The sequence below is a fragment of the Mytilus trossulus genome, chromosome 6 (genome assembly GCF_036588685.1).
Source record: "Mytilus trossulus isolate FHL-02 chromosome 6, PNRI_Mtr1.1.1.hap1, whole genome shotgun sequence".
Lineage (NCBI taxonomy): Eukaryota > Metazoa > Mollusca > Bivalvia > Mytilida > Mytilidae > Mytilus > Mytilus trossulus.
Window position 1 is genome coordinate 44,720,414 of NC_086378.1, and position 23,700 is coordinate 44,744,113.

At 31.7% G+C, this 23,700-nt stretch overlaps 3 protein-coding genes across 4 annotated transcripts; 2 read left to right on the plus strand and 1 right to left on the minus strand.

The window, feature by feature from the left end:
* The first annotated feature begins 224 nt into the window (after positions 1–224).
* On the plus strand, positions 225–16,035 carry LOC134723442 (E3 ubiquitin-protein ligase TRIM45-like). 2 transcript variants are annotated; one of them, XM_063587055.1, is made up of 7 exons: positions 225–533; positions 735–1,218; positions 1,996–2,079; positions 3,062–3,148; positions 9,977–10,048; positions 12,714–12,755; positions 15,654–16,035. In XM_063587055.1, the coding sequence occupies exons 1-7, from the start codon at positions 425–427 to the stop codon at positions 15,739–15,741; spliced, it is 966 nt and encodes a 321-aa protein (XP_063443125.1). In that variant the 5' UTR covers positions 225–424; the 3' UTR covers positions 15,742–16,035. The 2 variants fall into 2 exon arrangements, with proteins under 2 accessions (XP_063443125.1, XP_063443124.1); XM_063587054.1 differs by having other exon boundaries at positions 225–1,218.
* Positions 16,036–20,396: 4,361 nt separating this feature from the next.
* On the minus strand, positions 20,397–21,824 carry LOC134722733 (uncharacterized). Its single transcript, XM_063586356.1, has one exon. The coding sequence runs from the start codon at positions 21,822–21,824 to the stop codon at positions 20,397–20,399; it is 1,428 nt and encodes a 475-aa protein (XP_063442426.1).
* Positions 21,825–21,885: 61 nt separating this feature from the next.
* On the plus strand, positions 21,886–23,268 carry LOC134722734 (uncharacterized). Its single transcript, XM_063586357.1, has one exon. It carries the CDS (start codon positions 21,886–21,888, stop codon positions 23,266–23,268), a length of 1,383 nt encoding a protein of 460 aa, XP_063442427.1.
* The last annotated feature ends 432 nt before the right edge of the window (positions 23,269–23,700 follow it).

The window sequence follows — 23,700 nt, forward strand, 5'->3', positions numbered from 1 at the left end:
GGTTACTACACAGGCACTTGTCTCAGAAAAAAAATCCTCTATACCTTAATATATGTTTATAGGGGTGTGTGTGTGTGTGTGTGGGGGGGGGGGGGGGGGGTCTGAGTCTGAGACAAGTGCCTGTGGGTTACTGCCCAAATATACGGAAAGGAAACGAGTGCAGTACGGATTGTATCGATCCGTGTCTTATATGCTTTCGCGCACGCTCAGTCGTCATACTACCCTCGAAATTTAAAAACTCTTTGTTCACTTGTGTCTTTGTTTCAAAACTTGCACAATTACTGTTCCGAATCTTCTAGATAGATGAAATAACTATAATGGTATAAACCCCATCTGGAGGTGCTCTTATTTACAGGAGGCTAATGCATAGAAAAAGTTGTACTAGCTAAGCATTCCTTTCCCCGTACTTTTTTGTCCCCCTTAAATGGCACAGGTTTCGGCTCAGAAATGTTCACTGTGTGATGAACAGAATGGGGCATACTATTGTTATGAATGTCAGCAATCTTTATGCACAATATGTTGCAAAAAGCACGGTAAAATTCCATCTTTAAGAGGACACACAGTCGCAGATATTAATACAATAGATCTTTCAACTGTCAACAAAAAGTCTCAGTGTACAGAACATGAGAAAGAGTTCCTGTTCTACTGCGTTCAATGCGATGCTTTTATATGTAGTCTTTGTGTTACATCTACACATATAACACACCGCTTCTCACAAATAACCGAAATTGTAGTAAAGGAAAGAGAAAAGGCAAAAGAAAATATTGAAGAATTAAAATTGAAAATTGACGAAATAGCAAGCCTGCAAGAAAAAATCAAGACACATCACTATGAACAACTCCGTGTAAAGAGCAAACAATGTATTGAACACATTGAATCTGTCAGCAAAGATCTTCAGTCCTGTATAGAATCAAAGAAAATTATCAAAGCAACTGAAGTCCAGGACAATGAAAAGAATGAGCAAGAAAATTTAAAAGCATTTCTTGACAGCACAGACTCAGTTCAGAAGCAATACTCACAAATATTATCAGAGCTTGAGAACGTTTTGTTGGAGAGACATGATGTGACATTTTATTCAAGTTATAAATCAATTGATCGTGATATTCAAATATTGGTAAAAATACCTGAAGAACCCAGTGAGGCACAAATTCCATTTTTTGAAGAAAAATTCTTGTACCAAGAAGTTCTGGAATATATGGAATCAAAGATTGGAAACAGGTACAAAATGAAGATTTGACAGTTTGTCTTTCTTTATCATTGTTTATCAATGTTTATTGTTATCGGTTTGTGCTATGCTTAGCTGCGAAAACGTAGCTCTTAAGGTCCTTTTGATGATTTTGTATATTTGCGGGAAAAAAAATTCAAAAGGACAATAGAGCTACGTTTTCGCAGCTATGCTATGCTATGATTTTGAGAGACAAGACAATGCTAGATGGTATCTCAATTTCCTTGTTTACCACAAATGTTGTATGAAATATTTTGGGAGAACACTGCTATAAATACTCTCACACCTATGTTAATTTTCTTGTTAGACATGTTACAGGTGTTAGATTTCATGAAATTCATATTAAAGCTTTGTCATGAAGATATAAATTTGCAAGAATCCAAACCAAATATTTTTACTTGAAAAAAACACAAATAACATAATAAACAATATGATGCCTCCTTTTCTTGTACAAAATTTATTCATGACTATATTGCAAAACAATTATAGTGGGCCTGGTCTCATTGGGGTCTAAGCGAGACACGGGATTGCCGATTATTTGTAAAGGTGACACATGAAAGTCAAATTATTGTGGCATGAAAACAGGAAATGAGGTCTTGCGGAACCCGGGGAAATGACAAAAAAATGAGAATTGCTTACTTACATAGTGCAAGCGGGATATGGGAATCTGACAAATCAGTAAGTGGGGTCCGGGATCAGAACCCCCCAATGAGACCCCCATTATACATGTCCATTGAACAATCATGACAATGTTCTATTGTTTTTTTCAGCCTATGTCAAAACTGTTCTGTTCAGAAGATAAAGATAGAAGATTTACAGTCAGAAAACAAACAGTGCCAGGAAACTCTTCAAAGGTACACAATATCATACATTTACTGTTCATCTTCCAAAAAACTGATAGAAAACATTATACATGTAAAACAGACTGCATAAAGTGTGACATAAGAATTAGGTGCCCAGCAACTACAAGAAGCAAACCATAACTGCATTTAAGTATTTTCACTACTCTGTTTCAAAATAACAAGCTTTTTAAAAGAACAATATAAATTAAAAGTTTAATATGACTTAAAAAACAAAAAAGGTAACAAAAAAATAATGGGTCGTGTGCTTGTTTTCAAGATATAATTTTAGCCTTTAAGCCATTGAAAATTTGGCAGTAAGTGATTCTCTCTGGATTTTTCATACATAAAATTTACAATGACAACTTTTTCCTTCAAAAACTATGAAAAATAAAAAGGATTTTATAAGATTTTCAATATTAAAATAAGAATATAACATGTATAAAATTAGGGGTTTGTGTGAAAAAATGTTTTAATGCATAATTATATATATATGGCACTACAAAAGACTTAGTACATGGATAAACCAGAGGACTATGAATAACGGCAAAAATTCAAAAAACAGAAGGAATGAACATCCTTAAATTAATTAAGGTGCATCAATTGGTAAGCAGTTCCTGTGTGAGGAGAAACTGTTGATCTTGAAAGTCATTGAAATATTTCCTTATGACGGTTTTGACTCATATAGTATATTCATAAGTTCCCTCATGTCAGATCTTGAACTTTTGAAATTGAACTCTTGTGTGTGATTTTTTATTCAAATAAATGTATTATCATGATTATGTAGTGTGGTGCATAAACTAGTCTAGTTTGTGTTGATGACAACGGATGATGATGAGTCACACATGTTATATGGCCATAATTACTTAATTTGAAAGTCATACAAAAAACACTATACATAAACATTGTACATAAAATTTTCTTGAATATATGCATGATAGAGAATTTCATCAATGCATACATATTTATTAAAAAAGTTTTTTTTTTCAATTCACAGAGCTCTAGAAACCCAAGAAAGGGAACTGATAAGGTTATCAGAAGATATTAAAGTTCTGAAGCAAGAAAAGCAAACTATGCAGTCACAGTATGTATAGAAACTATTTAATTAATATGCAATATGGACCATAATTTGGTATTTGGCCTTTGGTTTCTTTTGGTATCCTTTTTTATAAGTTCTAAAACTTTAACTTTTATTTTGTGGGTTGTGTTGGTGTAAGAATAGTATTAATGGAACAATTGAGTTTTTCAAGAAAAAATTAATACATTTTGATTCACCGTTTACGTGACAGGAAACCAAACAGGAAACCAATCTTTATTTTCTTTATTTTGGACAATATATTTCAAAAGACATAAATGAACACCATTACTAGTGTTACTTGCTTCATGTTAATATTTAAAATCTATTTTCAATGTTAAATTAAAAAAAATTTATACGCGACAGGAAACCATAAGAAACCGAAAGCATTTTTAAAGTTTTATTTTGTTGCAAAATCTGCTTAAAATAATCTGAACAGTATACTTTTTCTTAAAATCCATCTTCAATGTAACAGTATTATAAAACTCCTAAATATGTGCTTGTTTTGAAAACAATTAGTATGTAATTTATTCAGAAATTTCCATTTTTTCTTCATTGACACAGGATACCATAATCGTTGTATCTTGATGTTTTAGCCAAAAAAATGTATTTAGTTTTGAAATTCCAGTTATATACAATTTATTCCAAATTATTGGCAATGCAAAATTCTTTAAATCCAGTAAAGAAAAAACTTTTAACTTGGAATTAAAATCTTTAAAATAGGCACCATGTGATATTTGTGACCTGTACACCATCTACATGGTTTCCACATTTTAACCTTCTTTAGTGGGCTAAAATCAATAAAGTACTTCCTTTCAAGTCATGCAAAGTAAAAGTTTACTTCTCCCTTGACAAGTTTATTGCGCTTCTGATGAGTATTTGCAGAAGATGAATAAAAAAAAAATAATAAAAAACTGTGACAAAGATACCAACTTTGTACATTCCAAGCGTAACGGTATATTAACATGTATTTTTTATTAAATTATATTTATTCACCTAAAATATCCAGTAATATTTACTGCTGAAGTAAAATCAATCCAACGAGCATTTGTACAATGATATGAGACATAATTTCGATTGAATTTTCCAAGGACTCTTTACATCGTTATCGGGAAACGAAGTGTGTTCTAACGTCTGTCAAATCTGAAATCGATTTTGTCAAGTCATTGGGCATTTATTTTCACACATGATCGTATGTAACATTATGCACATAGGAAAAATAATAGACCCCCGGCGCAATCTCTTCGAAAATTGTATTTTCCTCTTTTAAACAAGACAAATCAAGTCTACAGATTATGTTTGCTAACATCCCGTTGGAAACAAAAACAATGTTTAGACCTAGTATTTCGTAAATCAGGCCGTAAGGGCGTGATCTCATGTTTAGTCACATGTCTCACGTATGATCGGAAATAACTAGACAAACAATTTTTATTAAACAAAAGGAAATAACTGGACTTCTGTTTCGTGTGAAATGTAACGCATAACGATAACGCCATTTTCTAACTTAATTATTACGAAGAACAGAACTGGAATGTAAATCCTCTCTGATTTACCTGTTTAAACATCTCGCGAGAGTTCATATTTGCATATTGTTATAAAGAATTCTATTACAACAAAGCAGATTACATCATCTAAAATTTGCGTTACGAAATAGGAAACAAAAGTAACGCCAGTGTTCTTACACCTGCTACAGAAATACTTATAGTTCTCTGCATTTTCTTCTGACTATTCTTATTGGTCAATGTGCTTAATTATTTGAAAGCAAAAGTTACGAATTTGCCGGTGACGATTATCTATAAATCAGTCAGCGTTATGCACTTTGGAAGCGAAAAGTAACGCGAGAAACGACACAAAAATATGGTCGTATAATCTTTGAAATTTGTTAATTTCATTTTGTTTTCTAGGAAAGAGTAGCATACACTTGTATGTTGATAAAAATAAAGGCTTCTTTAGATGTAGTTACAACTTTTCTTACAGTAATACACATTTTTATCACTTTTCTATCGTTATAGGAAACGAGCCCAATAGCAAATTATGATTCATATGCATCAGCTCATAAACTTATAATTTTTGCATTTAAAATTGTGTATATTCAATTTCTAACATATATATGGTCAATCTGTTCAATGTAAACACTAATTTAAACATTAAACGTTGATTTCTGACAAAAGTTCAGCCGTACAATCCATATTAAAATTTTGTTTGTTTGTGTGATTGGCAAATGAAAACTGGAAATGACAAGGTTAAAATTATTGAAGGCTTTCTTATAAAATTATCAAATAATAACCGTCATTTTGGGGGTATAGCAATTCTACAGAAAAGTCACGTTAAACCTCATGTCAAAATATTGATTAACAGTAATCCAGATTATCAATGGATTAAATTAGAAAAATCCTTTTTTGGATTTAAAAGTGACCTATTTATTTGTGTACTGTACAACCCCCCTGTTACATCTAAATATACCCAAGAACTCTCTTCTGATGTTTTTGAATGCATAGAAAAAGATATCTTTCAGTATAAAAAAATGGGTGAAATTTTGTTATGTGGAGATTTTAATGCCAGAATAGGCTCTGAAAATGACTTTATAGTAAACGATGATTCAAAATTTACTCCAATTTTTGATACATACCCTACTGACAAAAACATTATGACAAGAAAAAGTCGAGACCAAAAAATTGATCAAAGAGGCAAAGAAGTTTTGGATTTTTGCATTAGTAAACAAATAAGAATTTTAAATGGCAGAGTTCTTGGTGATACATTTGGTAATTTTACTTGCTATACCCCCAACGGTGCAATGTGGTTGATTATGTTGCTGTGTCGGAAGAAATTCTTGAAAATGTACTGTATTTTAAAGTATCCAGATTTATTCCCACATTATCTGATTGTCATTGTAAACTTGAGTGGGAATTATCTGCAAAATATTGTGTTCCTGGAGAAAATGATATTCCAATCCAGTTGAAAAATATGACACCTAATTATATCTGGACTGACTGTTCAGCAATAAAATTTCAAGAAACACTTTCTTCAGATACACTACAAAACTACATACTAGAATTCAACAACAGCACAATTCAATTTACTCAGACATCAGTAGATGAAGCATCATCAAAACTTTCAAACATCTTTTTATCAGCAGCAAATCTATCACTTAAACGACCTTTAAAAAAACACACAAACAAACAAAAAAACAAAAAGTGGTTTGATGCAAGTTTACAACAAGCTCGAACTAACTTGCTTAATTATGGAAAAATTTATTCAAGATTTCCATATGATCCAATTATCAAAAATCACTTTTATAAACTGAATCGTGAATACTCCAAACTAAGGAAATATAAATACAAACAATACAAACAATCATTGATTAGTCAGCTGGACTCCTTGCATGAAGAGAATCCAAAACTGTATTGGAACTTAATTAATGAACTACAGGAAAAAAATGAAACTAAAAAAAAATGTGGAGTACAACCATCAACTTTGATATCACATTTCCAAAAGTTGTCACAACTGAAAGGTGAATTTCAAAGTAGATATACAGAGCTATGTGAAAAACTGAAACAGTTAGAAAACTCAAAATGTTTCAACGAGTTGGACTCCGTTATCACTGAGTCCGAAATATCCAAAGCCATTTCACACTTAAAATGCAATAAATCATCAGGCTTGGATAACATTAGTAATAATATGATAAAGAATGGACAGACTTTCCTTTTAAAAAGTTTTCAACAGATGTTTAATACTTGTCTGTCTTCAGGTATATACCCAACATCTTGGGCTGAAGGTTATATTACACCAATTTTTAAAAGCAACAATACAAGTGACCCTAACAATTATAGAGGAATAACAATAACAAGTGCAATTGGAAAGCTTTTTAATAGAATATTAAGTCTAAGACTGGACAAATTTCTTCAGGAACATAATATTATACATGATAGTCAAATTGGATTCACAAGGAAAGCCAGAACTGCAGATCATATGTTTATTTTAAACTGTCTTATTAACAAATACTGTAATTCAAAAGAAGGTAGACTGTTTGCCTGTTTTGTTGATTTTCAGAAGGCTTTTGATACTGTTATACATACAGGGATCAAGATTAAATTACTAGATATTGGGGCTGGGTCTTATTTTTATAACATTATTAAAAGTATGTATGAAATTAGCAAATCATGTGTCAAAATTCAAAATCAAGTAAGTGATTTTTTCCCATTAGATATTGGAGTCAAACAAGGTGACAACCTCAGTCCGAATTTATTCAAGATATTCATAAATGATTTGCCCAGATATTTGTCAGATACTAAAGACCCAGTTAATGTCAATGACAAAGATCTACATTGTTTAATGTATGCTGATGATATTGTTTTATTATCTACATCAGCTGAAGGACTACGAGAAAAGCTGGGAATGCTTGATAAATTTTGCAAAGATTGGTGTCTCAATGTGAATACTAATAAGACAAAGGTGCTGATTTTCAACAAGGCGGGCAGACATGTAAAACAGATATTCACATTTCAGAATATAAATCTGGAATGTGTTTCAAAATACAAATACCTAGGTTTATATTTAAGCTCATCTGGTTCATTCAGTTATGCTCAAAATGAACTATACAAAAAATCCCTGAAAGCTCATTTCAAATTAAGGAAAGATCTTTTATCACTTAATCCTGATGTAAAAACAAGTATTCATGTTTTTGACCACACTGTAAAACCTATTTTATTATATGGTAGCGAAATATGGGGGATGTTTAATTCTCTTTCCTCTAAATGTAAGAAGGAAGATATATCTTTTGAAAAATTATATTCAGGTTTACCCTGTGAGAAACTTCATATAAAATTTTGTAAATTTATACTTGGGGTACACAAGAAAACAACAAATGCTGCAGTGTTATCTGAACTTGGAAGATTTCCAATATATTTTAATATTATAAAAGGAATGTTATTGTACTGGTATAGATTAGAGAATTTAGGTGATAATTTTCCTCTATTAAAAGAGGCATATACACAATCAAAGACACTACATCACATGAATATAACATCATGGTATGGTTCAATAAAGGTTGTTTTTAAAATACTTGGTATTGACTATACAAATGCCATAAATGCTCCATTTTGTGAATCCTTATACAAATTTAAGAAATATATACAAACCAAGCTATCAATATTGTTTATTAGCTGTTGGAAAAAACAAATAGATAAATTTTCAGACAGTAAACTGAAAACCTACCTTTTATATAAAACAAATTTTGGTTTTGAAAAATATCTAACATTGATCAAGAATTTTGAACTTAGAAGAAGTTTTACTAAATTACGTGTATCTTCTCATAGATTACAAATAGAATTAGGTAGATATCAGGGTATTCCCCGAATTAACAGAATATGTACCGTAATAAATGTTCTTCCAATACTGTCGAAGATGAGGCTCATTTTCTATTTGATTGTAACAAATTTGAGGATGATAGAAATTGTATGTTAGCTAGTATTGCACAATATAATTCTTATTTTAATCATATGAACAGTCAAAGCAAAATTATCTGGTTATTTAGTGTAGAAAATGTTGAGTTACTTAAAATAATATGTAATTTTATATACAAACATCTTTCTTAGTGAAGATTAGTTAAAGGAGATCTATGTGTGTATATACATTTGATTGGACATAGAAAAATATATTCATCTGAATATCACAAACATACTAGCCGATTAAAAAAAAACCAAATTGTTAAGATATATTATTTATTCAAATGTTCTCTTATATCCTTGAGGCATCGTCCCCTGGTATCAACTGCATTCAAGTTACCTATGATGCTTCCTTGTTTGCTTTTGATACAGGTAGGAAAGAGACATTTACACACATTTTACATGCCTATGGCCCATAAGGTATCGCCCCCTGGTGTCAGCTGCCTTTAGGAAACCATAATGCTTTCCTATTTGCTGCTGACACAGGATGAGTCATGGACATGTTTAATTTCTACTTTCTTTTTGGCTAATTATTATATATTTAATTGATCCAACTTTTTATGTACTATACATATGTGGATATCTATTTTTCTTTTTTTCTTTTTGGGCTACTTGTTTGTTATCTATATCAACCACACTTGCAATAAAATGCATGAGTATTAAAAAAAAAAACATACTATATAGATTCTTTATCTACGTATTCTTTAAGAACTTAAATAGTTCTCGTTTAACTTTTTTTTTTTTTTATCTCATTGTTTGTATTGTATTATGAAAAAATTATTGATGTTGTAATGTTTATGCCCTTTGGGGCCCATAATTGGAAAATAAAATATCTTATCTTATCTTATCTTATCTATTCTATGAGTTAACAAACAAACAAAAGCCAGAAATCAACTTCCTAAGTTTAAATCAGTGTTCATATTATATATAATTGGATAATTTACATGTATTTTCATCTGTGTAGTAGATATTGATTATTTTTCTTCCGGTAAATCAATCAATGAATTTTGGATTTCTCCTAGGAGAAATTTAAAGGCATGAGTGAAAAACTTCTAAGAGAAGAATAGCTTATGTATTTAGACATCTTGAACTTCCTGTTATTACCAAAAGATAGTAATTATATATATTGTATCATGAGAAAGATGCATAACTATTCAGAGTCAAATTTTGAAATAATGTTTATAACTGATAAATGAACATAGTTTTTCCAGACATGAGAATATAGTCTAAAGTTTGAATTAATTAAAAATGATATTTTTTAAACCTTCATGGAATTTTTTTTTAAATTGCAAAGCTTTATGCAAAATAAAGTTTTGGAAACATTTTTGTTCACTTTTCCAAATTTTATTGAAATTGAACATGGTTTTAACAATCAATATCTTTGAATTTGCAGGTACAAAGTTTCAGTATACCAGAAAGATGCTGAGAATAAAAAGCTTTCAGAAATAGTTGAAAATTTGAAAAAGTATGTATACATATTTTTGCTGAGCAATAAAATACTTAGAAATCAGAAAACAACATATGTATATATACATGATATATGTAAAATTGTAAACCTTAATAAACTTGTATGTCATGGGTATTTATTCAGTTCAGTTAAAAGCAGATTGCCAATAAAAAAAATGCTAATAATTTTGTGCACAGGACTCATCTTTCTGCGAAAGAATTTGTTCATTTCACTTGAATCCCATTGAGATTGAGATTGAGATCTTTAAAACAAATCTGGTCAACAATAAATTGGAATGATTTTCTTACCTGCAATGCATAGATTTAGGGAGATGTGGTATGAGTGCAAATGAGACAACTATCCATCCAAATAACAATTTATAAAAGTAAGCTATTATAGGTCAATGTACAGCCTTCAAAATGGAGCCTTGGCTCACACCGAGCAACAAGCTATAAAGGCCCCTAATTACCAGATGTGTAAAACCTTTCAATCAAGAAAACCCACAGTCTAATCTTTTTAAAAAAAAATGATAAAACAAGAAACATGTATAAATTACACAAACAAACGACAACTGCTGTACATCAGAAGTCGATTTCACAAAAAAAACGACTAAGATTAATCATAAGTATACTGAGTTGTTCATGACTTAATAACAATCTTAGTCGTAAGATTTTTTATGAAACTGACCCCAGATTCCTGACTAAGGACAGGTGTATATATATGAAATAGTGTATTTGTCTTTATGTTTATGATGATTAAGAACTTCAAGACATGTTGATTAACAAAACTAGAACATAAAGATTTTTATACCTTAAATTTATAAAATATTCTAACGAAAATACCAAACTCCACAGTAAAATAATTACATTAGATGTATGTTTCATTATAATAGGTTATTCTGATTGCCTAACTGCACATCACGTGTTATTCCGTAAACAATTGCATTACACAATAAAACTAGTCATTCATGATGACATGCGGTCCCACAATAAAGTGCACAGGTGAATTAAATATTAAAAACTTGATAAAAATCGTGTTTACATGGTCCTAGCTAAAAAAATGTAATTATAAGTATTGAATGCTTCGTTTTGTAACTTTATAGGTTTGTAAAAGCGTTGACTGTGCACACATTTTTAGAATGAAGCGCTTCCACTTTGGTCAACGCTTTTACACCCCAATAAATATGCAAAAAGAAGCATTCAATTCTTAATTAAAAAAAACAGGGAAGTTCACAAAAACTCATGATGAAATCAAATTTAAGACTATATCAACCAAAGGATTGAGTGGAAAACAAATGTCTGACTTGGTTAATACAGACATGTTCTGAATAAAATGGTGGGTTTATAACAGTTTTAAAGCTAGCTAGATTAGTTTATTGTCTTGTTACATTAAAAAAATAGGGTGAGAAGCCTAAACATATATATATATATATAGGTTAATCACAGGGACGGTATTCATATTATGTAAACTAGTGAAGAGGGAATAATAGAAAAGTACAATAGTTCAGAACCAAGATAACATTCAATTAACAATTGATTGAAAGATTTACATTTTATTATCATTATAGGTATAAGATGATGTGGGATGAGTTCCAATGAGACAACTCTCCACAAGTCTGATTTTTTATAGTCTAGTGGAGATTTGAGCCACAATAAAGATCGATACACTATGCTTTTAATTAACATAGTAAATCATAACTGCTTCAATACTGTGATATCAGAAACTATTGTGTGCATTAAAGGAGTAGGTCCGGTAAGGACTCATTTTGGCCCCAAATTTCAGTTTCATCTGACGAAAGATTTTGACCACTTTTTAAACACTTTTGTGTCTATTTCACCTGATTCAATTAGTTTATGTGAAAGATTTTAACTGATTTAGTCATTAAAAACGATCCGATTCAAGCTCAAATATGAAAAATCTCTCAAATATGCCAAAAAACGTCACTTTTCAGATGTTTTTTGTCAAAAATGAAAGTGGCCGCATCCGTGTTCATCCACAACCTTTATATATGTTATGTATTATCATAAAATACAACTTACATTTCAATATTATGGATGAACACAAATGCGGCCACTTTCGTTTGACACGAAAACCGTCTAAAATTTAACTAAAATGATAGAATTTTGAAGATTTCAGTAATTTAGCATGACTTTATAGTGCTACAACCCGATATATGTGCATTGTATTGTCAAAAAACAGCACATATTTATGTAGCAGAAGTATTCAACTGTCCAATAAATAACTAAAAGTTTACATTTTTACACTTTTCTAAAACTGTTATATTTTGGGGCCAAAAAGAGGTCTTACCGGACCTACTCCTTTATTATTGCAAGTTATGAAAAAACGGACAAACTTATTACCAGAATAATTATTGCAATTTCAGAAAAATCAGGTACATGTACATGTATCAGACATAAGAATACAAGTTTTATAGTTGTGATATGCACCAAGTCACCTCATTCACAAAATTATAAAAATCTCACAATAATTTCTAAATTTAAAGAAAAAAATGTTTATTTCAGAAAAAAAAAAATAATTTCATAGCAACATTTTTTGTAATGCAGATGATATCAATTTTGGAAATTAATTGATATTGGTATATGAATTTATACATAGTAACATAATAAATTTTAAACATAATAAATGTAAATAATCCAACTGCTTAATTTTTTAAACTTTTAAGGAAAAGTGACCGATTGCTACAATCAACAAAGAGAACAGAAAAGTAAGTTTTTTTATAAATAACTTATTCCATTTTTAATTTCATAATATTTCATGACTGTTTTTTGGAACATTTATTATTTATAGTATTTAAACGAGAAAAATATTTTACATGTCAAAGCCTTTTATACCTGCTTAAACAGTTTTATTCATTATTGAAGGTTATTCTATTGTTTTAATCCACTTAAATTGATTGAGTGGAATAACTTTAACATTTACAATTGTACCAGATCTCCTTATTGTATATATGTATTGAAAAGTAAAATCACAAAAATACTGAACTCCTAGGACAATTCAAAACAGAAAGTCCATAGCCAACATAATCAAATGGCAAACTGAAAAGATCAAAGCCATCACACAAATGTATAACAACTGTGATATTCCTGACTTGTTACAAGCTTATGAAGAACATTGTGGATTTAAACTGGTTTTAATTTAAAGCTAGCTAAACCTCTTACTCTTACAGTGACATAAATTTCCATTATATTAACAATGATGTGTAAACAAAACAAACAGACATATTTAAGGTAAAAAATTTCAAAAATAGGGGTACAGCAATCAACATTAATCACTCTAAAAACAAACAAATATGTAACACAAAATGCAAGTCAAAATATGTTAGGTAAAGAATCAGGATGTGGTAAGACACAGACATTATTCAAAGTAGCATTTAAAATATAATCAATCACTATAGAGACAAATACTTTTGTACATGAGTTTAACAGTTTCAGTTCTGGTATACATGGTAAACTGTAGTGGGCAAAATGTAGGGCACTAGTCATATGATCTGTTTTATTTAAAGTTCTTTGTTTAAAAAATAAAGATTTGTGGTATGAAGACTTATGGGCACGGATTTAAAGATGATCGAAGCCTTCAAAAATTATCAAAACTGTTGTTTAATTTTAGCTATGAAAATTTAAAACCCAGCTGGAAAAATGTGTAACAATTAAATTATATTAGACAACCATTGATTTACAGGCTGATGACTTGGCACATAAAGCATGTCTCTGGTTTAAGCATGTTTTTGAGCACCACCTCGGTCAATAGTGTAACAGCATTAGTTGACTGTGTTCAATGCTAATATACATAAGTAGTAAGGCACAGTATTTTTGAAGGACTATAAGTATAAATATTTGTAAAGACAATTATGTTTTATTTATTAGTATTCTGTAACTGAAAGATAATGATAAACTACACTGCTATTTGGTTTGTTTTTTAACATGCTTTATCAACAGTAAAAATCATAACAGATAAATTTAATAATTAGGTTTGCAATTTGATGCGAGGATAGTTTGAATTTTTACAATACCTTAGGAAAAATTTCCAGCAAACTTCTCGTCTATATTACCTTTTCACACCTACAATGTAGCTTCATCGCTCTCTCCATCTACAGTAATGAACAGAAAGAGAAATAAATATATCCTTAAAAAAATTGTAATAGTTATAGGGAGCTATATTTGAAGACAATCAAATTGAGGGTTATTAGGTGTGGTCTTGGGCATGTTCCACACTTCAATTTGACTCCTGTTGAGGTTTTCAGTTTAAAGAATTATTCTGGTTCTGTGGCTTTTGGTGCTTAATATTAATTTTCTACATTTCCAAATGATTAACTGGTATTTCTTAGACTAGAGATGGGTTACAGAATAGTTTAAAGAATTTGAGTGTCTTTTGTAAAAGAGGGAAGAAAGATACCACACTGAGAGGACAGTCAAACTCATAAATCGAAAATAAACTGACAATGCCATTGCTAAAAATGAAAAGACAAACAGACAAACAAAAGTACATATGAAACAATATAAAAAACTAAAGAATAAGCAACACGAACAACACAAAAAACTAGGGGTGATCTCAGGTGCTCCGGAAGGGTAAGCAGATCCTGCTCCACATGTGGCACCCGTCGTGTTGCTCATGGTATAACAAAGTCGGTATATAGTTAATTGGGTAGGTTACACTCCTGGAAGAGAAGGGGATTGTAGTTACCACCTGAGGAACATATCTGATATCATCTGTGAAATGGTTATTCCATATTACCGTCAACCAAAGTTGTGATGGCATCTGTAAAATTTAAGAAGGGATAATTTCAACTTCACCATTTTGAACTCTTGGTTTAATAGCTTACTTGTGAGATCAACCCTCTTTCAAGAAATCATGATAGGAAATACAAGGACTGGAATATCGTTTCAATTTGAAGTTTTTCCCCAGTATGCAGTTGCTGCTGGAATGTTGATAAAACATTGCCAATAAATAGGAATGTAATTATACCCCCGCTTTAAAAAAGGGGGGGTATTCTGTTTTACCTCTGTCTGTCCTTCCGTCAGTCCGTCAGTCAGTCCGTCCGTGCCATGAATATTTTTCGTCGCATTTTTCTCAGGAACTACAATACAAGGATTTCTGAAATTTGGTTTCAGGGTTTATCTAAGTCAGCTATACCGTGTGATGCGTTTTCAGATTGAACACATGACAACTTCCTGTTTACCGAACACTTGTATGATTTTACACATGATAGCCAAGTTGAAAATTTTTGTCTCATTTTTCTCAGGAACTACAATACAAGGATTTCTGAAATTTGGTTTCAGGATTTATATATTAGTCAGCTATACCGTGTGATGCGTTTTCAGATTCATCACTCGACAACTTCCTGTTTACCGAACACTTGCATATTTTTACACTATTAATATTATCCACTTGCAGCGGGGGTATCATCAGTGAGCAGTAGCTCGCAGTTTCACTTGTTAAACTATGGTTGAAAGACTGAAAAATAGTTTTACAAATGTGCCTTGTTTGGCATTATTTTTATATCCAGTATATATATTTAAAATATATAAAGACAATTTATAAAAAAAGAATATAGATTAATGAATTATATTGGAATTCAAATAAGTTAATATTTTTATTATTTCAGTCCTGTATCCTGCGATAAATGTGGAGATATATTACATTCAGATCGTGAACTTTCTATGCATAAACACTGGAATTGTATTTATCGTTGAAATCTAGATTCTAATACAGAAGACATTCATTGATACATGAATTGACTATAAAACGATCACCAATCCAGAACAATAATTAAATACTATTATAATCTTCAAGTGTAATTAAAAAATAAATCAAGCTTTTAAGGTGCCATCAACTGTCAATGAAAGCATGTAAGGTAATGTTTTGATGTCAAAAAAACGCAATGATACCTGTGTTCAACTGTTTGTTTTATATTGCATTATTTGTATGGTGCTTTGATTCATAGGAACAATTGTTATGTTCAAATATAATAAAGTTCTATAAAGATGTTTTATATAAACATGCCTTGACACTTTTAGAAGCGTTACATTTTTAACATCAACCAAGACAGTACATATCAGGGTATTTATAAAAAAAAAGGATGTGATATTATTGCCAATGAGACAACTCTTCACATGAGACTAAATGACACGGAAATTGAAACTATTATATGTAAAATTGAGAAAGGAAATGGGGAATGTGTCAAAGCGACAGTCACTGTATGGCCTTTAATAATGAGAAAATGCCATACTGCATAGTCTGCTATTAAGGACCTCTAAATGAAAAATGTAAACCAATTCAAACGTCAAGTAAACAAACAGCCTACTTTATGTACCAAAAAAGGAACAACAAAAATGTTATACAGCAACAAACGATGACCACTGAATTACAGGCTCCTGACTCGGGACAGGAACATAACGTGACGGTACCCAAATTACACCTATTTCGACAGTTTTTTCACCTACGTTTTTTTATGATGAAGACAAAAATGTCCATTCTGAGTTTATTTTGTAGCCGTATCCTTCTTTATTATATAGGTACACCAATTTGATTTTTAATCCATATAGAATCAGAGAAAAATTGGTCTAAACTGACCTCCAAACCATCAATGATTCTGGAATGAGGAGTACCCAAATTGCATCCATGCTTACATTTTGATCGTCAAAAGTCTAATAACAGAGCTTTTGTTTAATTTCTTCAAATATTTTGAACAATTGGATATTAGTCCATGCTTACTCTTCATTTTTTTTTAAAATGGTATACTTGTAACATATTGTATTTGATCATTTTAAAAAGATGACGTTTTGATGACGTCGCATGGCGACGTTTCAGTACATTTTGCTTTTTCAGTAAACACTTCATCTATTTATAAATACTGTGAACGTTTTGTGCTTATCTAAATATTTTTACCTTTGTTGAAAGATGTGCATAGTATCAAATCATAAAAACACAAATTGTTTATTCTCTAGGAAATCTTGTAAGATGTCCGCTGCTATTTTTGCTAATTAGGTGCAATTTGGGTACTCGGTGCAATTTGGGTACCGTTATGGTACATGTACATACATACAGAATGTGGTGGAGTTAAACATGTTAGCGGGATCCCTACTCTCCCCTTACCTCGGACAATTGTGTAACAGTAATAATATGAAAATCAGTTGAAAAAGGCTCAACTTATCAGATGGATACAAATCGAAATACATATAACAAAAACATAAAAGTTGACGTGGCCAGGAACTTATATATCCCAACAACAACAAAAAAACTAAGTACATATCTGAGAGCACTCTTAGTTAATGACAATGGATTTAGTATTAAGACGTTGTAAACAGACATAGAAAAACATGACCTTTTGCAATGCCAAGATACAGGTTTCGACATACTGAATATTCATTAACTTGCATATGTATATCACATTATTAGTCCCCTAACGACAAAGTCGAAGGGAACTTTAAGTTTGCACTGTGTCTATCGGTCCATCCATCCGTCCGTCTGTCTTTTTGTCCGTCCGTTCGTCCGTCTGTCTTTTTGTCTGCCTGGCCGGCCATCCGATAGTCCAGCAAATCAGTTTTCCAGACTTTTTTTCTTCATACTTGAAGATATTGATTTTATATATTTGGTTTACTGTTTAAATATCATGACAAGTTACAGGTCATATTCGCTTTTCACGATTTGAGCTTTTCTTCTTGTACAGTTAAAGCCCTCTTTATAGGATTGAATTTTTGATGAAATACTTATTAATTTCTAGATTTCTGTATAAAGGAAAATAAATCAGTCTTTAATTTATCCAATATTGAGTTCTAAACTGAGGAAACATTACATTTTCTATTAGATCTCAACCTGCACACTTTTTAATCTCAATCAACGGACAAACAAATCGTTCATAGCAGATCATATGTACAGTAAAAAGTAGCACAGGAAAAGCATTTAAGTAAGCAATAAAGGTGAAAATCATAGATACAAAACAAAATCATCAAACTATACAGCATACCAGAATGCTTGTAATAACTGACAGCTAGCTCAAAATTGATAAATGCCATTCTGTACTTTTCAATGTTTGGAATTGATAAAAGACTTTAAACAAGAAATAAAACAGTTAATAAATGTAATACACTTCATAATAGTTTATCCCTGTAAGTGTTGAAAACGTTTTAGTAATTTAAATGTGGTGCTCAGTGCCAATACCAAAATTCAAAATTGCCAAGACGTATCTAGAAAAGTAACAATATTTTGAGATCGCAACGTGTGAATAATCAACGTTGATATTATGTTTTATACCGTTTGCATTGACACTGGGAACTACGGGGCGCCGAATGGGACTCTTATGGTTTTGTACAAAATTCAATTTTGTCATAACAAAATCATTTTTGTCTTACAAAACTATGTGCTACAGACTTGTTTTGTGAGAACTTCAATTTTGTGATGACAAAATTCATTTGTGTAGACAAAATTCATTTTTGTCATGACAAAATTCATTTTTGTAGACAAAATTCATATTTGTCATAACAAAAGTCAATTTTGTCTAAAAGGTATGCAAATATAAAGATATTTGCATACAAAATTGACTTTTGTTACCTGATATGGAAATTAAATCACAAAAGTCAATTGTGTGAGGTAAGATTCACTTTTGTGAGACAAAATAAACTTTTGTGAGACAAAATTAACTTTTGTGAGACAAAATTAACTTTTGTGAGACAAAATTAACTTTTGTGAGACAAAATTAACTTTTGTGAGACAAAATTCAATTTTGTCAATTTTGTTGAGACAAAAGTCAATTTTGTTAATTTTGTTGAGACAAAAGTCAATTTTGTCAATTTTGTTGAGACAAAAATCAATTTTGTCAATTTTGTTGAGACAAAAGTCAATTTTGTTGAGACAAAAATCAATTTTGTCAATTTTGTTGAGACAAAAGTCAATTTTGTCAATTTTGTTGCGACAAAAGTCAATTTTGTGACGACAAAATTCATTTTTGCGACGACAAAATTCAATTTTGTAACAACAAAATTGACTTTTATGAGACAAAATTGACTTCTGTGAGACAAAAATCAATTTTGTCAATTTTGTTGAGACAAAATTCAATTTTGTCTCACATTGGTCAATTTTGTCTCACAAAAGTCAATTTTGTCAATTTTGTTGAAGTCAATTTTGTGTAACAAAAGTCAATTTTGTGTTACAAAAGTCAATTTTGTGTAACAAAAGTCAATTTTGTGTAACAAAAGTCAATTTTGTGTAACAAAAGTCAATTTTGTGTAACAAAAGTCAATTTTGTGTAACAAAAGTCAATTTTGTGTGCCAAAAGTCGATTTTGTATGCAAATTAGTTCACAGAAACCAAACTTAACTAATTTGAATACAAAATTCACTTTTGTCGCCCAATTTTCAAATTAGGTAACAAAAGTCAAGTCTGTGTAACAAAACTGAATTTTGTCATGACAAAAGTGACTTTTGTCCGCTGATAGATTATTTTGTATGACAAAATTTTAAATTAGTAGTATGATACAAATTTTGTTAAACTGAACTCATTTTTGTTGATCAAAAGTAATTTTTGTCCGTACAAAATTGAATTTTGAGTACAAAACCACAAGAGTCCAATTCGGCGCCCCGTAGGAACAGTATATCTAAATGTTCCTGATTGACAGCAGTTCTGAAGTTTCTAAAGTTTTATAACTACACCATAGACTCGGTATAGGTAAATTTGGTATCGAAACCAATTTGATTTTTGTAATCTTGTTATTACTGACTATCTGTTGTAGAGTTGTCACTTGCTCAGACGTACTTATATATATAAACTAGAAGCCAGAGTTAGAGGAGGGATAAGGTCTCTGCGCAATGCTAGGCGGTGTTGTCGTAGAAGTTAGAAAAAAGTACAGGTTCCAGCCCCGGCGCCGAGGAGGAAGTTACGAATCAAATCTACTCAACATCGTTAGGTTGATTTTCTAGGCACTTTATATATATATATATATATATAGATTGCCTAACAATGTAATTTTAACACACTATTTAATATGTAAATATAAGAATGTTTAAAATATTTACAAAATGATGAAAATAAACGCAATATTTCGCTAGACCAACTAGCTTTATCAAGCGTGCATCTATCCAGGTGAAAACGGATGTAGATGATAAGAAACTTTTGCAGCTCAATGTATATGTTGAACTTAGCTGCCTTGAAAATAAGAAAATTTTGCAGCTCAATGTCTATGTTGAATTTGGATTGAGCTGCCTTAAAAATAAAAAATAAATAAATTTTTGCAGCTCCATGTATATGTTGCTCTTGGATTTAGCTGCCTTAAAAATACATAATTGGAAGTTGAAATTAGCAACGTCCATTGGCCGATATTACGGGATTAAAAGGACGATGCTTTGTTTTTAAATTATTCTTTATCTTTCCTGTATCTTTTCTCGTCTTTTTCGTTAAGACCATCAGGTTCTAAAGTGTGGAGTTGGTGGATCCAAAAGTTTTCTCTTCTCCTTCTCGCCGTGGTGTCCCACTCGGTGTTGACTTCTATAATTTGGAAAGTGACATTTTCAAAAGGATGTTTCGTAGAACGAAGATGTCTTGTGAGAGGACAGTTTTTGTTGGTTTTGTACGATGAACGATGGTTATTAAGCCGAATATTAAATTTGTCCATTGTTTCTCCCACATACTGAATGCCACAAGTGTCACATGTTAATATATAAATTGAGTTCTCAGTTTTGCAGTTGGAATTTGAGTAGATGGTATAATTTTGTTTAGTAACGGAGCTGATGAAAGAACTGCTTGTATTGGCAGCTTTACAACACAAACAATTCCTTCGACCACATTGTTTGTAGCAACCGGGCGATGGAGTAGGCTGCTTTACTAATACAGAAGTCACTAATTTGTCACGGATGTTTTTAGGTCTTCTGAAGGCCATGACTGGTGGTGATGAAAATACTTTTTTTAGATTTAAATCATTTTCTATAATTTTCCAATGCTTCTGAACAATGGATGACACATTTTTAAAATCAGGATGGTAAGTGAGTACAAGGGGTGTTCTGTTAGCTGCTTTATTCTTATCTTTGTACTCAAGAAGTTCTTGGCGACTAGTTTTGTTTGCTCTTTCGAAAGCGCTATCAATGATGTTGTTATTGTATCCTCGAACAACTAGATGTTTACGAAGTTGTCCAAGTCTAGCATCTTTCGTATTTTCATTAGAGCATATTCTCTTGATTCGTAATGCCTGGCTGAATGGGATACCACGGGAGCAGTGTTTAGGATGGCAACTTTTTGGAGAAAGGAATTGATGTTTGTCCGTTTGTTTGGTATGAAGGTCCGTTATAATGGTTCCGTTCTTGATGTAACTCGTAGTATCGAGGAAGTTAATTTTCTCCATAGAGAATTCAGATGTAAATTTTATTGAATGGTGGAAAGAGTTACAGTGTTCTAGAAATTCATTAAGATGTTCTTGTGAATCTGTCCATTTGAAATCTATATCGTCAATGAATCGGAACCATGATAAGGGCTGATATGGAGCACTAGCCAAGAGGCGTTTTTCAAGTTGGCCCATAAATATGTTGGCATATGACGGTGCCATTTTTGTGCCCATACTAGTACCGTCTATCTGGAGATAGTGTTTTTCATTGAAAGAGAAGTTGTTATTCTCCAGTACTAGTTTGAGAAGTGTAACAAGGCACTCGGTAGGAGGATTTTTTTCACTACGAGTGTTCCATGCCTCTTCACACGCTGCTATTCCTTCGTCTTGTGGAATGTTGGTATATAAAGAAGACACGTCCATGGATGCAAGTATAGTATTGCTTGGTAAAGGATTGAGGCTTTCCATTTTCTTTAGATAAAGTTAGAAAATCCTCAATCCTTTACCAAGCAATACTATACTTGCATCCATGGACGTGTCTTCTTTATATACCAACATTCCACAAGACGAAGGAATAGCAGCGTGTGAAGAGGCATGGAACACTCGTAGTGAAAAAAATCCTCCTACCGAGTGCCTTGTTTCACTTCTCAAACTAGTACTGGAGAATAACAACTTCTCTTTCAATGAAAAACACTATCTCCAGATAGACGGTACTAGTATGGGCACAAAAATGGCACCGTCATATGCCAACATATTTATGGGCCAACTTGAAAAACGCCTCTTGGCTAGTGCTCCATATCAGCCCTTATCATGGTTCCGATTCATTGACGATATAGATTTCAAATGGACAGATTCACAAGAACATCTTAATGAATTTCTAGAACACTGTAACTCTTTCCACCATTCAATAAAATTTACATCTGAATTCTCTATGGAGAAAATTAACTTCCTCGATACTACGAGTTACATCAAGAACGGAACCATTATAACGGACCTTCATACCAAACAAACGGACAAACATCAATTCCTTTCTCCAAAAAGTTGCCATCCTAAACACTGCTCCCGTGGTATCCCATTCAGCCAGGCATTACGAATCAAGAGAATATGCTCTAATGAAAATACGAAAGATGCTAGACTTGGACAACTTCGTAAACATCTAGTTGTTCGAGGATACAATAACAACATCATTGATAGCGCTTTTGAAAGAGCAAACAAAACTAGTCGCCAAGAACTTCTTGAGTACAAAGATAAGAATAAAGCAGCTAACAGAACACCCCTTGTACTCACTTACCATCCTGATTTTAAAAATGTGTCATCCATTGTTCAGAAGCATTGGAAAATTATAGAAAATGATTTAAATCTAAAAAAAGTATTTTCATCACCACCAGTCATGGCCTTCAGAAGACCTAAAAACATCCGTGACAAATTAGTGACTTCTGTATTAGTAAAGCAGCCTACTCCATCGCCCGGTTGCTACAAACAATGTGGTCGAAGGAATTGTTTGTGTTGTAAAGCTGCCAATACAAGCAGTTCTTTCATCAGCTCCGTTACTAAACAAAATTATACCATCTACTCAAATTCCAACTGCAAAACTGAGAACTCAATTTATATATTAACATGTGACACTTGTGGCATTCAGTATGTGGGAGAAACAATGGACAAATTTAATATTCGGCTTAATAACCATCGTTCATCGTACAAAACCAACAAAAACTGTCCTCTCACAAGACATCTTCGTTCTACGAAACATCCTTTTGAAAATGTCACTTTCCAAATTATAGAAGTCAACACCGAGTGGGACACCACGGCGAGAAGGAGAAGAGAAAACTTTTGGATCCACCAACTCCACACTTTAGAACCTGATGGTCTTAACGAAAAAGACGAGAAAAGATACAGGAAAGATAAAGAATAATTTAAAAACAAAGCATCGTCCTTTTAATCCCGTAATATCGGCCAATGGACGTTGCTAATTTCAACTTCCAATTATGTATTTTTAAGGCAGCTAAATCCAAGAGCAACATATACATGGAGCTGCAAAAATTTATTTATTTTTTATTTTTAAGGCAGCTCAATCCAAATTCAACATAGACATTGAGCTGCAAAATTTTCTTATTTTCAAGGCAGCTAAGTTCAACATATACATTGAGCTGCAAAAGTTTCTTATCATCTACATCCGTTTTCACCTGGATAGATGCACGCTTGATAAAGCTAGTTGGTCTAGCGAAATATTGCGTTTATTTTCATCATTTTGTAAATATTTTAAACATTCTTATATTTACATATTAAATAGTGTGTTAAAATTACATTGTTAGGCAATCCATAATTTTATTTGTGTAATTGAATT

What these genes read in the sequence shown, in the direction of transcription:
- LOC134723442 (XM_063587054.1), top strand. Translation starts at nt 425, where the DNA reads ATGGCACAGGTTTCGGCTCAGAAATGTTCACTGTGTGATGAACAGAAT. An exon ending in GAATCAAAGATTGGAAACAG is followed by an intron (nt 1,219 to 1,995) that starts GTACAAAATGAA and finishes TGTTTTTTTCAG; the next exon opens with CCTATGTCAAAACTGTTCTG. An exon ending in AAGCAAACTATGCAGTCACA is followed by an intron (nt 3,149 to 9,976) that starts GTATGTATAGAA and finishes TTGAATTTGCAG; the next exon opens with GTACAAAGTTTCAGTATACC.
- LOC134722733 (XM_063586356.1), bottom strand. Translation starts at nt 21,824, where the DNA reads ATGGAAAGCCTCAATCCTTTACCAAGCAATACTATACTTGCATCCATG.
- LOC134722734 (XM_063586357.1), top strand. Translation starts at nt 21,886, where the DNA reads ATGGACGTGTCTTCTTTATATACCAACATTCCACAAGACGAAGGAATA.